This window comes from Octodon degus, unplaced genomic scaffold, assembly GCF_000260255.1.
Source record: "Octodon degus isolate 3935 unplaced genomic scaffold, OctDeg1.0 scaffold00116, whole genome shotgun sequence".
NCBI classification, from domain to species: domain Eukaryota; kingdom Metazoa; phylum Chordata; class Mammalia; order Rodentia; family Octodontidae; genus Octodon; species Octodon degus.
The window spans coordinates 5,604,238-5,617,413 of NW_004524692.1; the positions used below are offsets into that span (position 1 = coordinate 5,604,238).

The 13,176-nt window shown below is 49.2% G+C and overlaps 2 protein-coding genes across 5 annotated transcripts; one reads left to right on the forward strand and one right to left on the reverse strand.

The window, feature by feature from the left end:
• Positions 1-989: 989 nt before the first annotated feature.
• Positions 990-6,412, forward strand: Nr1i3 (nuclear receptor subfamily 1 group I member 3). Of its 3 annotated transcripts, none has more exons than XM_023699789.1 (9): positions 990-1,034; positions 1,745-1,994; positions 2,440-2,570; positions 3,863-4,032; positions 4,242-4,381; positions 4,772-4,917; positions 5,013-5,129; positions 5,287-5,392; positions 6,266-6,412. In XM_023699789.1, the coding sequence occupies exons 2-9, from the start codon at positions 1,849-1,851 to the stop codon at positions 6,393-6,395; spliced, it is 1,086 nt and encodes a 361-aa protein (XP_023555557.1). In that variant the 5' UTR covers positions 990-1,034; positions 1,745-1,848; the 3' UTR covers positions 6,396-6,412. The 3 variants fall into 3 exon arrangements, with proteins under 3 accessions (XP_023555557.1, XP_004639954.2, XP_023555556.1); XM_004639897.3 differs by lacking the exon at positions 990-1,034 and adding an exon at positions 1,543-1,692 and having other exon boundaries at positions 1,855-1,994; XM_023699788.1 differs by lacking the exon at positions 990-1,034 and adding an exon at positions 1,543-1,670.
• A 381-nt stretch (positions 6,413-6,793) lies between these two features.
• Tomm40l (translocase of outer mitochondrial membrane 40 like) lies at positions 6,794-10,768 on the reverse strand. Of its 2 annotated transcripts, XM_023699791.1 has the most exons (10): positions 10,502-10,748; positions 10,030-10,179; positions 9,694-9,761; positions 9,310-9,402; positions 8,916-9,017; positions 8,664-8,769; positions 7,989-8,111; positions 7,801-7,877; positions 7,368-7,470; positions 6,794-7,220 (listed from the first exon to the last, which is right to left on the reverse strand). In XM_023699791.1, the coding sequence occupies exons 2-10, from the start codon at positions 10,142-10,144 to the stop codon at positions 7,081-7,083; spliced, it is 927 nt and encodes a 308-aa protein (XP_023555559.1). In that variant the 5' UTR covers positions 10,145-10,179; positions 10,502-10,748; the 3' UTR covers positions 6,794-7,080. The 2 variants fall into 2 exon arrangements, with proteins under 2 accessions (XP_023555559.1, XP_023555560.1); XM_023699792.1 differs by lacking the exon at positions 6,794-7,220 and having other exon boundaries at positions 7,377-7,877; positions 7,989-8,085; positions 10,502-10,768.
• Positions 10,769-13,176: the final 2,408 nt, after the last annotated feature.

Below are 13,176 nucleotides of genomic sequence, written 5' to 3' on the forward strand. Positions count from 1 at the left end.
AAGTGGTTAGGATAGATATATAGTTACATTCTCTTAATGAATAGAGTGATTTGTTCTAATGGTGTTTGTAAATATGATATCATGTCTGCATCTTGTACAGCAATTAACCACTAGGAAGAATGTATGCAATGTGTTATTATTGAAACTGTCCTACCAATTTGATTTATTTTATTTTTTGGTGGAACTGGGGATTGAACTTAGGCCCTCACGCTTGCCAGGGAAGCACTTATTCCACGGAGCCATCTCCCCGGCCTACCAATTTGATTTGAAAGTGTCTCATTGCTATTTGTTTATCAATAAAATTATGGGAAAAATTTTTTTTAATTTATTTATTTTATTTATTTATGTGTGTGTGTGTGTGTGTGGCCAGCTCAGCCCACCTGGGGGCGGGGCTGGCTGGCATGCGGTGCTGGGGGATCGAACCGCTGTCCATGAGCCTTGCTAAGCTTGTTCCAAGTAAGTGTTCCAGACCACCGAGCCATCTCACCAGCCCCTGGGAAAAAAAATTTTTAAAAAAGCCAAGCACATAGTCCAGTGGCACAGTGCCTGCCCAGCAAGCATGAAATCCTAAGTGTTCAATTCCCAGACATCCCCCACAAAAAAAAAAAAAAAAAAAAAAAAAAAAAAAAAGCCAGCTTAAACTGCATAGTGAAACCCTGTCTCAAAAAGACAAAAACAAACAAGCAAACGAACAAAACAGTCATTATTTCAAAGTACAGCAATCCAACAAGCGGGACTCTTCTGAATGTATGATCTTCTGTGATTGCTCAGGTTGCACACCTACAAGGTCAGTGATGGCAGAGTTCTTACATCCACTCCAATCTCAGCCATTGCTAATAGGGATTGAACTCAGGCCCTTGCGCTTGCCAGGGAAGCACTTATTCCACTGAGTCATCTCCCCAGCCCCTATGCATAGACTCTTAACTAGACCTTTCATTTTACATTTGTTTGTTTTCAAACGGTCTCATTTACAACCCAGTCTGCTTTAAACTCCTGATTCTCCTGTGTCAGTCTCCCAAGTGCTAGAATTACAGGTATGCATACACTCATCTGGCATAAAGTCTTTTAAAATAACTTCTTTCTGGTAGTCTGATATAGCTGGGTTTTTGAGGGTTTTTTTGTTTTGTTTTGGGGTGTTTTTTTTTTTTTTTTTTTTTTTGCAGAACCAGGGATTGAACTCAAGCCCTTGTGCTTGCCAAGCAAGCACTTATTCTGAGCTTTTTTCCCCAGCCTTCATGATGTAGCTGTTATACCTATTGTTTTACTACTGCCACATAGCTGTGAAGAGACCCGCACTTACTCGCTTCCCAGCTTATCCAGGACCCATGTACATAGGAGGCCACGGAAGTAGCCTTGAAGCTCAGCAGTGAGGAAAGCCTCCATAAATCTGGCAAGGAACAGCTTCCCATGAGTCATGAGGTCCTTGCCCAACACAATGTCCAATGTGCCGCCAACCAGGACATTGGGCATACTAGGACCCTCCCACCCAAGCCTTTGCCCTGGGTCCAGAGTCTGTGCCCTACTACAGGGGCCATATACAACATGGAACACACACCTCTTGTTCTCCAGCCGCCCAGGGCTAGTCTCCAACCACGCACCACCATGGAAAGCTGGTTCAGCATGGGAGCCTGGGAAAGGCATCCCACAGCAGATTCTGTGGCCTTCATGCTGTATGTTGATGAAAACAAACAGGTAGGAAATATAGTGGAGACCAGCAAATGAAAAAGAACTTGTTTGTTTCTAGGATAATGTTAGAAGTCCAGTACATGGCAGGTTTGGGAAGAGGCTCTGCAGAACGGAGAGAAGACAGTCAAGTGCTTTCCAGAGCTTACTGCTAGCTCCTTCCATATGCAGGGATCTGTGATGACTACCCTAACACCTGAATCCATGTCCAGTGGAGAAGATGAGCCCAGGAACTGCATGGTGTGTGGGGACCGAGCCACGGGCTATCATTTCCATGCCCTGACCTGTGAGGGCTGCAAGGGCTTCTTCAGGTAAGAGCCTCCTCCACAGCAGACACAATGTCCCCTCTCCCGGCCCACACCCCTGCCCAGCCAGACTCCTGTCAGTCAGCCTTTGGTCCCTGACACATGCCCGGGCTAGTCCAGGTACATTACATTCTGTATCTAAGTCTACCCTGGTGATCACAACACTGCATAAACTGGTATCACAACAAATAGAAAGTGCCAACCATTTGTCTCACGCACACAGCCCACTAGTTAAGACTACTTACATGCCTACTCTCTGCAAGGCAGCCAGGCTTTCCCAAGTGACCCTGTGTCCCCATCAAATACTTGAGATGTGTCATACCCTATCCACCCAGAGGACCTTTGGAGACCGCTCAGATTATCCCATGCTAACAGCTTCCCAAGTCTTCTAGACCATATCCTCTCACCTCCTCATGTGCCCCCCTGTGGGTTCCCTACCACCCACTTATAGACGAGCAGTCATCAAAAGCACTGGCCGCACCTGCCCCTTTGCTGGAAGCTGTGAAATCATCAAGGGCCAGAGGAAACACTGCCCCGCCTGCAGGTTGCAGAAGTGTCTGAATGCTGGCATGAGGAAAGACAGTGAGTTGGCATCCCCCCATCCCAGGAGCCCATCACCTGTGTCTCTGTGCTTGGTTCTTGTCCCAAATAGCACATTTCCAAGATAGCAAGTCAAACAAGCTTTTTGGAGGTAGTTGGATTATGTCACTATTATGCCCTAACCTCCAGTGGCTCCCCATACTCTGAAACTATGTGATCGCCTGGTGGAGCCCCTGTACCCCACCTTTCAGGGTTTATTTCTGAACTCTTTCCCCCTTGCTCCATCCATTGCAGTCACACTGACTTCTTCAAACACACCAAGCACCCTCCTTCCCAGGGCTTGCCTTCTTTCTATCCAAAATGCTCTTCCCTGGATATCATCTGGCTGGCTTTCTCTCCTGGCTCTTGAGTACAATGCTTGTTACCTAGTATAGCTACTCAGTACTGTTGAATTAATGTTTTCTCCATGCCAGGTAACCAGAATTTCTTCCCCACAGATGATGTAACTGGGGCTCATAGATACTAACTTGCTCAAGTTCATGCAGCATACAAGTTGGAAAGTCAATATTCCTAGTGAAGTCTGTCTCACTCCCAGACTCACTTTTTCCATGATATCAACTACTTTATAATATGGGGCAACAGAAAGGAAGCCATAAAAGCCAAACTTCTTGGTTTGAATTCAGTCTATATCACTTATTTTATGACCTTGGACCTGTCTATCACTGGAATCTAAGTTTGTTTACATTTCTGAAATAGATGAATACTGTCTGCTCCGTCTACCAGAGTTGTTTCATCCAGTGAAATCTAACCTTAGAACCTTTGACGTTATGCCAGTGTGATATGGCAGTGCATTCCTGTACTACCACAATCTAGAAAGCTGAGGCAGGAGGCTTATGCTTGAGCTCAGCCTGGGGAACTTTGTGCCTGACCTTGTCTCAAAATAAAAAGCAGAGCTAGGGATTATAGCTCAGTGGTGAAAGCCCTGGGTTTAATCCCCAGTACTGCATGCACAAAAATGATAATGCCATGCAAGCATAAAGAGATGCATTAGATACTAAGAAGCCAAACATTTGACAGCTTTCCCACTGTGCTTCCCACTTCCCTCTCTCATGGCGCAGCTGCCTTCCATGGTGCTTTGCACGCACCTATCAGGTTGCTGAAAGTGTGCTGGAGTCCCCTGCCACCTGGAGCAGCCAGGCTCAAGGAAGTGATGAAACTCTCTTCACTCCCCCATCATTCCATGCTCAGGGCACCTAGAGGCCCCAGTCAGGGACTGGTAGAAAGATACTGTCTGCTGGTCTCAGTGGCCTCATTGTGTCTCCCACCTGGCACAGTGATACTGTCACCAGAAGCCCTGGCATTGCGGAGAGCGAGGCAAGCCCAGCGGCGGGCCCAGCAAGCAGCTCCACAGATGAGTAACAAGCAGAAAGAGATGGTCCAGACCCTCCTGGAGGCCCACACTCGCCACATGGGGACCATGTTCGAACAGTTTGTTCAGTTCAGGGTGAGCCCTTGCAGGATTTGGGCTGGGAAGTGACCAAAAGGGTACCCAAAAAGTATCCCAAGGGAGAGGACTGTGTGCCCTGCACCAAGAGAGGACAAGTCTTCAGTACCCCAGCCTGGAGCAAATAACCCAAGACAAGGCTGCTGAGGCCTACAGGACAGCCTTGGGCCTGCGGCCTGCGGCCTGTGGCTCACATCAGATCTCTGCAGCCTCCAGCTTACCTGTTCATCCAACACCAGCGCTCACCTTCCATGGCCCCTGGGCAGTCCCTGCTCCTGCATTTTGCAGATGTCAACACCTTCATGATGGAGCAAGTTATCAAGTTCACCAAAGAACTGCCACTTTTCCGGTGAGTGGCTTCCCCTCAACATTCAGGAAGCAAGCACTTCATAAATTGTATACTCCCTTACCCCCTGAAAGCCACTGATCAAGTTAACATTTCTGTCTAAGGACTAAGTCTCAAATTTCCAGTTTATTTATTTGTATTCAAATGGTACTAGAAGGTGAACCTGGGGGCCTTAGGCACTATACCACAGAGCTACATCCCCAGCACGCTGCCCTGTTTTGAGACAAAGTTGCCCAGGCAGCTTTGAATTTAAATCTTTCTGCTTCAGCCTCCCAGATAGCTGTAATTACAGGCTTGCTCCATCACACCCAGCTCTGTTTGAAAGGAATCTCTCTCCCTCTCTGTGGAGTTCAGGTTTATGTCTCAAGTGCCCCTCTTTCCGGCAACCCACAGGTCCCTGCCCATAGAGGACCAAATCTCCCTTCTTAAGGGAGCAGCGATGGAAATGGCTCAGATTGCGCTCAACACCACTTTCTGTCTCCAAACACAAAACTTCTTCTGTGGGCCACTTCGCTACACTATAGAAGACGGAGCTCATGGTGAGGCAGTTCCAGAATAGTCAAAGGCATGTGTCCTTTTACTATGGCATGCGGGAAGGTGACCTGGAGTCTCCTAAACCCCACATCTCTCACAGTGGGATTCCAGAGGGACTACCTGGAGTTTGTCTTTCGCTTCCATGGGACACTGAGACGACTACAGCTCCAGGAGCCTGAGTATGTCCTCCTGGCTGCCATGGCCCTCTTCTCTCCTGGTGAGCCTCTTTCACAGCCCAGAAACTTGGGCCTTGCCACCTGTGCCCAAGTGCTGAGCCCCTTGCATCCACCCACCCTGAGCCCTTCAGCCTCCAAACGTGGGGGCACCATGCAGGCCTCCCTCCATCTTGGTCTTCCGGGCTCCTGATCTTACAGACCGGCCTGGAGTTACCCAGAGGGAAGAGATTGATCAGCTACAACAGTGGATGGCACAGACTCTAGACAGCTACATCAAGGGCCAGCAACAGAAGCCTCAAAATCGGTAAGAGAGTGGGGTTTTGGAGGCTGCATTTGGGACACACAGAACTCAGGGTAAATGCTTCCTATACTTTTGTTTTTGGAAAACCAGGTTTCTTGAGGTTCTGGTCCTTCCTGCAAACCATCCCTCTTTCAATTCATTCCAGCATCCAAATTTCATTTACTGCAGCTTCATCTTACTTTTTTAGACATTTTTTTTAATTCAGTAAAGATGCAAAGTAGTAGCTCACAGGCTCGGTATAACAGCATTCCTGAGATTGATGACATCTACCACCTTGCCACTCCAACATCTCAAAGCAGACCACAGAGAGTTTTGTTCATTCTTCTTCCTAGGCCCTTTCTCTCCTTTCTACTGGGCCAATTCCTTGGATTTTTCATTTCCTTTAAAGTTATGGTCACTCACAGTCTCCTGGCCAAGGCCAACCCCTGGTCAGTAGTCTATAATCTACATAGGTTCTGAGGTATGCACCACTTCTGTCTTGCTCACTGCTTAATGAATGAGTCAGTTTGCCAGAAAGGGGATATTTTATGCCACAGAATAACAAGTCCACCTTCTAGAGCTTGCTCTAAAAGGTCAGACCCTCAGATTCTGTACAAATGAAGTTCTGGCCAAGTCAGGGGCTTTCTTTACACTTGGCCCTCAGAACTCTGGGTTCAGGAAAAACTGCATGGTGAGAGAAGACAAGTGTCAGAGATCCCCCTTGGGGACTTTTGGTTGGAAGTTTTGATAAATTTGTCATACCAGAGCATGATTTTCTCTAATGTTCAGACTTGGCATCACTGAGGGATGGTTCAGGAAATCAGGACTTCAGGAAAGACCTTTCAGCTGCCTTATTTCCCTCCTACCTCCCTAGTCTCCCCAATGCTTCCTTCAAAGGTTTCGGTATGCGAAGATGCTGGGCATGTTGGCAGAGCTCCGGAGTATTAACAGCAAATACTGGGACCAAGTCCAGCTCATCCAGGGCCTGCCCACCATGATGCCACTGCTCCAGGAGATCTTCAGCTGAGGCCAGGCCCACCTCCTTCCCCAACCTCTTGGGCTGCACTGGACCAGAAAGGGGAAATTGTTGGAACAATATGTTGGGGCCAGGAGGAAGGGAGCTCAGTGATTACAATGAAAGACAAAAGCAGACACTGCCTCTTCATGCAGTTGTGGGAGTCACCAAAGGGACAAAGTTGTTCTCTGGAAGCACAGAATGTGGAGGAAAAAGAGGTAACGTTCCTTCTGGGAATGGGGACGCCCACTTTCCAAGGCTGAAGAGTCAGCCTATCAGCCCTACTTTCTCAGCCTTTGCAGGCTGTGGGATGGGCAAACAGGATGCGGAGTGAGTCCGATGTAGAATTTTCTGCTCTGAAGAGGAAGGGGTTAGGTTCTTCAGTCCAAAGGAAAACAAGGACATGAGGAGGAAAATTCAGCCAGACACACCCCTTCATCCTTCTCCCTTTGTCCAATGCCACAGCCTGGGGAAGGGGAGAGTGGGCCTGGTTGCAGAAGTGGGAGCCTCAAACCACTGCCTCGTCAGCTGACCCTGTGGCAGCGCCAGTTCTGGGGAGGGCGTGGTCCTGTCCCCCACTGCTCCTGAGACCTAAGAGTCACCCAGCAAGGTGGGTTCTGGAGAGAGGCCTAGTGTTTGGCCCTAGGGCACCTGACTCAGAGGTTCAAGCGGCTGTGGGCCCAGCTCCGCAACAACCTCAGCCCACCGTGATGCTGAAGCCACAGTGGAACCTGTTGCGCCAGTGATTGAGGAAAGCTCCGAGGGCCAGGGTGACGGGCAGGGGAGGCATCTTCTTCTCCAGCACAGCACCTACACACCAGTTACTATCCACCAAGCCTGTGAGGGAAGGGCAGAACGACTCAGTTATTTAAGGAGAAATAACTAGCCTTGGAGAAAGGAGACTGCAGAAGTAAGGTAGAGCCTCCCTCCCTCTATATCCCCAGATTCTTCAGCACTTCCAAACATCATCGCAGTGACACGCACCTCTAAACACCATGTTGGCCTGGGGCAGAGTCAGGTGGTAACCAAAGGAGAAGGTTGTGTCTTGTAGCCTTGTGTTTGCCTCAAATTCCACTCCAACCTGAACCTGAGAAACAAGAGCCAGGAGAGGGGGCCCATCTCAGTGAAAACCAGAAGGGTCCTCACATGGGACCCCAGAATGAAGTCAGCATGACAGTGTGAACCTGGTGTGAGTAGGAAAAACACTAGGCTGGAGAAGACCAAAGCATGTGAAACACCCATACAAATATGTAAAAATGAAGTCTACTAATCTGCGTAACTAATAAGCACTCATTGTTTTTAAATGCCAGTGAGAAGGGGGAAAAAAAAAAATTCGGCCAGCAGAAATTGTGCAGGTCTGGTGGAGCGCAGGTTGACAGCTGACTTGTTAGAATGAGAATGAGCTCCAAAGCCTCACCTGTTCGTTTGCCCTGTGGTAATAACTCGCATGGGCCCCGCCTGATCCCACATTCAGTGTAGCTACCCAGTGTACAGCTGTGAGAAGCAAAGGATGAGAAAAAGGAATGTTACGGAGGCACATGGGTCAGGAACCCCAACAGAGTACCCAACTGTCCTTCCCTGTCACAATGCCGCTGGACTCCATACCCGAGTACTTCCCAGCCAGGGTAAGGATGGCTCCCTCTTCGCCTGGTCGCCGGTGATAAACTAGCTCTCCTCCCAACACCAGCCGCTGAGTGAGGCTCTGCAGGAAGTGAGCGACCACGATCACTGAGGGGAAGCACACAGCCGGGGAGTCAGTCACTGAGGCCAGGTTGGGCCGTACCCCCACTGCAGCTAACCCATCCCTGCCTGCTACCTGAGAAGTTCCTTCTCTAACCCCTAAACCAGTGCTGGTGGACCTAATGGCATGCATGCTCGAGGTGCCTCACAGGCCAAGTGTATGAGTTGTTTTTTCTAAACTAAAACCTCCGGGGCAGGGAGATAGCTCAGCAGTCTAAAGCACCTGTTTAGGCAAGAGAGCAGGGACCTCAGTTTAATCCCCAGCACTGCATACTGCGCCAGCCCCGCCCTCAGGGCAGGCTGAGCTGGCCCCCCCGCAAAAAAATAAATTTGAAAATTAAAAAAAAAACACCTCCAAACTGAGGTTTAATTGTAGCATTGGGACTTTGCAAAAAAATAAGTGGGTTTAGGGTTGCAGTTTGGGTACTTGGTCTCTAAAAGTTTTGCTATCACTGCCCTAAATTATACAGAAGACAAAGAGGCAGAACTAACATTAGCAAACAGGCAACCAAGCAAAAGAACCCTGTCCCAATTCCTCACCTGATTCCCCAATGAGGTCAGGGTTTCCTAGGGTCAGAGTGGCTGTGTAGTCATCTCCTCGATACTCGCCATCAAACTGCCATGTCAGGAACTTGGCTTGCTGCGTCTGAGCGGGAGACCAGAAGTCAAGTCTCCCTCCTTCTCTCTGTGATCACTGTTGCCTCTGCTCCTCCCCTGGGTCCCACAGGGCAGGATACCCATGGAGGAGAAAGAGAAGTGCCTCAGTGGATGGAGGCAGGAACTGGGGGTCACCTGGAAGACAGCCTTAGCTCGGAGCCGCTCTGCCAACAGAAGCAGGACCTGGGCGTTGAGGCTGCCACTGCTGTCTATATCCCCTACCACCGTGGGGAACACCTGTTGAGGAGTGTACACAGTAAGCCTGAGCTGGAGAGCACCACTCACCCTAAACCCAAATACTGCTGTGGGATTTCATTAACCTTGTCCTGCGCCCCCTGGTGGCAGCACAAAAACAAACTCTGGCATCTTCACACCCAGGAATATTTCTCTACCCTCTCCCATTTGGAGGAAAGTCAGAAGAATCCGATTGCAGCTCACTCTTCCCCATAACATATGCATTTCCTTCTCCACCAGCCCTAAGTCCCAAGTGACCTTTTAGGGAGCTGACCTGGGGATGTGGTGCTCTCACCTCAGTAGGGCTAAGCTGCCAGTCCCCTGCATAGGCAGCATGGAGGTGATAGCCCGGCAGGCCCAGGGCACTCATATGCACAGTATGAGACACCTGAGGAAATAAGAGACAATGAAAAAGACAGCATTCCTGCTTCATTTCAATCTTTCATCCCACCCTTCACCTTCTCCCCATCTGGGGGGACTCTTCAGAATCACAAAGACTCCAGCATATGCAGAGAGTCACCAAATTTAAAGCAACAAGTCCCAAAGGCAAGGGAGGTACAGAGAGCCCCACATCCTCCCTCACTTGTCCCATATAGCCTGATTAATGCTGGACTACAAAGGGGAAGATCTAGGACGGGCAGAAAGGAATTGTAAGAAGGGGCCAGAGGAGTGGGAGCACCTGGAAATGGCTGCTCAGAACCTTGTTGACAACGAGCTTCACTCCCTCCATCTGTGCTGGAAATACATCTGAAGGGGGTGGGGGGAAGGGAAGGAATAAGCACAGATAAGGAACCCCTACCCGAAGAGGTAGTCTCCCCTTCCAATCCCAAAGGAAGCAGTGGAGGAATTGACCTCCTTTCAAATCCTGCAACAAAATGCTCCACTTCATTTGGGCTCCTGAGCCTCCCTGAGGCTCTCCCCTTTCCTGCTGCCATCACTGGAAGGATACACACTATGCAAGCCCCTCCCCTCCTCTGCCCCTTCAACTTGAGACAGCCTGATGCCAAGTTCTCACCTTTGCAGAGCCGGTGCAGCTCATCGAAGCTCCCAGGATTAGGCAGAGGTTCTTCTCGGCGGGGGCTCCGACGGGGCAAAGGCCCCATCGGTGCCAGGCCCAACGTGTTCCCCATTTTAGTCCAGAGGACAAGGAGGGGCCGGGGTTTGCCTGAGAAAAGACGGTGTTGCTCCCTCTACCCCCTCTACGAGCCCCACCCCCCATCACCCAGCTCCCCAGTCCCAGAAACTTCCACATGGTCCAATGCTAGACCTGGAACAGGAAGAGCTGGGGGAGAGCGCATCGATGAGGGGCCCGAACCTCAGACACACTCCCGCCCCATCTTTGATCCCTCACCCCCACTTGTCACCCCTGTCCTTTCTCCCATTCTTTAATCATCTCTCTCACCACAGACCTCCTCTATCCTGCTAGTCTCCTTGTTTTTCATTCTCACGGCCCACAAACAGGCCCACAATGGACCAGGAGTCCTTACCATCTCACACCATCCTGCTGCCCCTTTCCCCAAGGCACACCCCGGTCATCTTGATGGGGGCAGCCATCTTGAGTGATGGCAGAATTGAAGCTTCACGCAGCATTCCTAGCGTGGTCATAAGCGCCATCTTGGAACCGGGCAAAGAAATCAATCAAAGACACAGCCCTCTTCTGGGAGCTCCTCCCCATCCATGAAAAAGGCGCCGCGATCTCCCAATAGCCAATGGAAGAGGAGGAAGAAGAAGAGTGACGGGCCTGACCGCCCGAGAGCTTCAACCCCAGTACTGCAGAGGCGGGCGGAATTTAATTGGTGGCGTCTTCGTAGAAGGGTTTAGATAGGCTGGCCTCTGCAAAATCAGGATGAACCCACGAACTACAAGACGCTAGAGGGAGCGTCTTGTCACTGAGGCCAATGAAGCTCTTTCCATATCTCGAGAGGAAAATAAATAAATTACTGCCTTGACACTTGAGTTTTGTGAAGGATGATTGAAGGAACAACTATAAAGACTTGTTCACCACTGAGCCATCTCACCAGCCCCTCAGACCCTTTTTCTATTTCAAATTCTGAGACGAAGTCTCACTAAACTCCTTATATTGCCCACGCTGGGATCCAGTTTTGACGTTCTCCACCTCAGCCTTCCAGGGTGCTGGGATTATGGGGTGATGAAGACTTCTTTTAAACTGTGTCACCCCACCACACACACACACACACACACACACACACACACACACACGCACCCCACACAGAGGCTCTGGGTAATCCTCCCAGCCCTTCACAATACTCTTCCACTCACAAGGACACAGACCTGGGATAAAAAGAGCCCTTTGAACACATAGGAAGAGTTTGGGTTGTAATATCAGTTGGCTTCCTAGACATCATCGTAGGAACCCATCATATTTACAGTAGGAATAGATTTCGTACATAAGCATATTTCACATCGGCCATATTGTCCTTGCTATTCATACAGAGTGGGGTCTTCAGCTCTCCTATTGGCCCTCATGGTGAAATGGGAATGCACATAAGACTTAGGGATAGAGGAGCAGGTTCTGGCAGAATGGTTTCCTTTAAGAGCTGCCCTGGGTCCAGGGAGATGGCTCAGTGGAATAAGCACTTGGCTGGCAAGCACAGGGGCTTGAGTTCAATCCCCAGTTCTGCCAAAATAATAATAATAATAATAATAGCTGCCTTCTAGAGTCAACCCTCCCTTCTCCCAGTCTCAAGTCATAAGGAACAAATCAAATATAGGAATAGGACTTCAGCTTGAGATTATGCTTCACCCCAGGGCCAGGGGTAAGCAATAAAGTGACCCTCAAGCACTATGTACTTCAGAGGGAAAACAGATTTCTCAGCCTTTGGTCACTAACCTCCTCATTAGCTCCCCCAACCTCGACCTCCAACTCTCAGTTACAAGGAAGTAAGTTTTGAGGGCGAAAGAGTGAAAGATACAAATGCTCCTAATACGTGTTTAGTGATTCCACCCAAATGCTCTGGGCCTGACGGATGCACCTCTTCCCTCCCTCACAGGAGGGCCAGGGCCTTGCCAACAGGAGTGCTATTTGCCCCTCTGATTCAATATTAGCTAACCACCACCTAGAACAGATAAGGTGAATAAGTGACCAGACACCTTCAACCTTTATCCAGGCAGGAGCCTTTTACCTCTTTTCCTGTGAGAGCTCTCTGGTTGAGAGCACAAGGACAGAGGCCTATAGAAATATAGATCTGAGACAAAGCCTAATGTCCCAAGACAGCAGGGAACCATAGACAGAGCCCAGAGGAGAGCTGCTGTCTGTCCTTGTAAATTCCCGGCAAGCTGAGATTCAAGGTGGCAGATAACAGCTTCTCCTGCAGGCACCCTGTTCTTTGATCCCTTGCTTGGGATATTACAGCTAGCATTTGTGTGGACCTAGAGTTAGGTAAATGGTGGAAGTCAATAGAGATAGTACTTTGCATTCACTGAAGTAATTATGTACATTCCTTAGGCTGCCTTTTGCCCTCAATAAATGTAAGATGCTTCTGAGGCTCTGGGCTCCCTTGGAGAGAGACTAATCTCAGTGAGACCTCTGAAGCTACATTCATCAGGTCTTCTTGTCGTTTCTTTCAGCACCGACCCATAACACACAACAGAGGCCATTTCCTAAATTTGTTTTACTGGGGGTAGGGCATGCTCATCGATCAGTGCCCAGGAGGGCCATTCTGGGCACTCATTTTTTTTCTCCCCCATCTCATTACATATTAACTCAAACATAGCGCCTGCCCTCAGACCCTGACCTGATCCCCCCACCTTACCCCCCACAGTCCCTTCACTACTCCCCCTGATTTCTCAACTCTCCTTTTTTTTTTTTTTCTCCCAATACCTCCGTGATAAAGTGCAGTGATGGGATATAGGTTTCAGGAGATGAAATCTACCCATAATGGGATAGAGCTACCAAAGGTTCGATGTGAGATCTAGGAACTCTGCTTTCTCACTGCATTAAAAAAAAATTAAATTAAATTAAATTTAAAAATCCAAGGACTGATAATTGCAGGTCCTAAAAGGATAAATCTTCAGCAGATCTGAAGTGGACCTTTTTGGGCTCCACTAAGACCTTACCCCAACCCCTCACCCCATCACAGTGAGTCCCCCTGGCTTGTCCTCACCACCCTCTGTCCTCCAGCTTGCTTCTCCTACAAGGTCC

Coding starts and splice junctions, on each gene's coding strand:
- Nr1i3 (XM_004639897.3), top strand. CDS start 1,543: ATGGAACACACACCTCTTGTTCTCCAGCCGCCCAGGGCTAGTCTCCAA. Junction 2,571..3,862: donor TGCTGGCATGAGGAAAGACA/GTGAGTTGGCAT, acceptor CACCTGGCACAG/TGATACTGTCACCAGAAGCC. Junction 5,393..6,265: donor CAACAGAAGCCTCAAAATCG/GTAAGAGAGTGG, acceptor CTTCCTTCAAAG/GTTTCGGTATGCGAAGATGC.
- Tomm40l (XM_023699791.1), bottom strand. CDS start 10,144: ATGGGGAACACGTTGGGCCTGGCACCGATGGGGCCTTTGCCCCGTCGG. Junction 9,403..9,693: donor TTCTGAGCAGCCATTTCCAG/GTGCTCCCACTC, acceptor TTATTTCCTCAG/GTGTCTCATACTGTGCATAT. Junction 8,770..8,915: donor GAGCTAAGGCTGTCTTCCAG/GTGACCCCCAGT, acceptor TCTCCCGCTCAG/ACGCAGCAAGCCAAGTTCCT.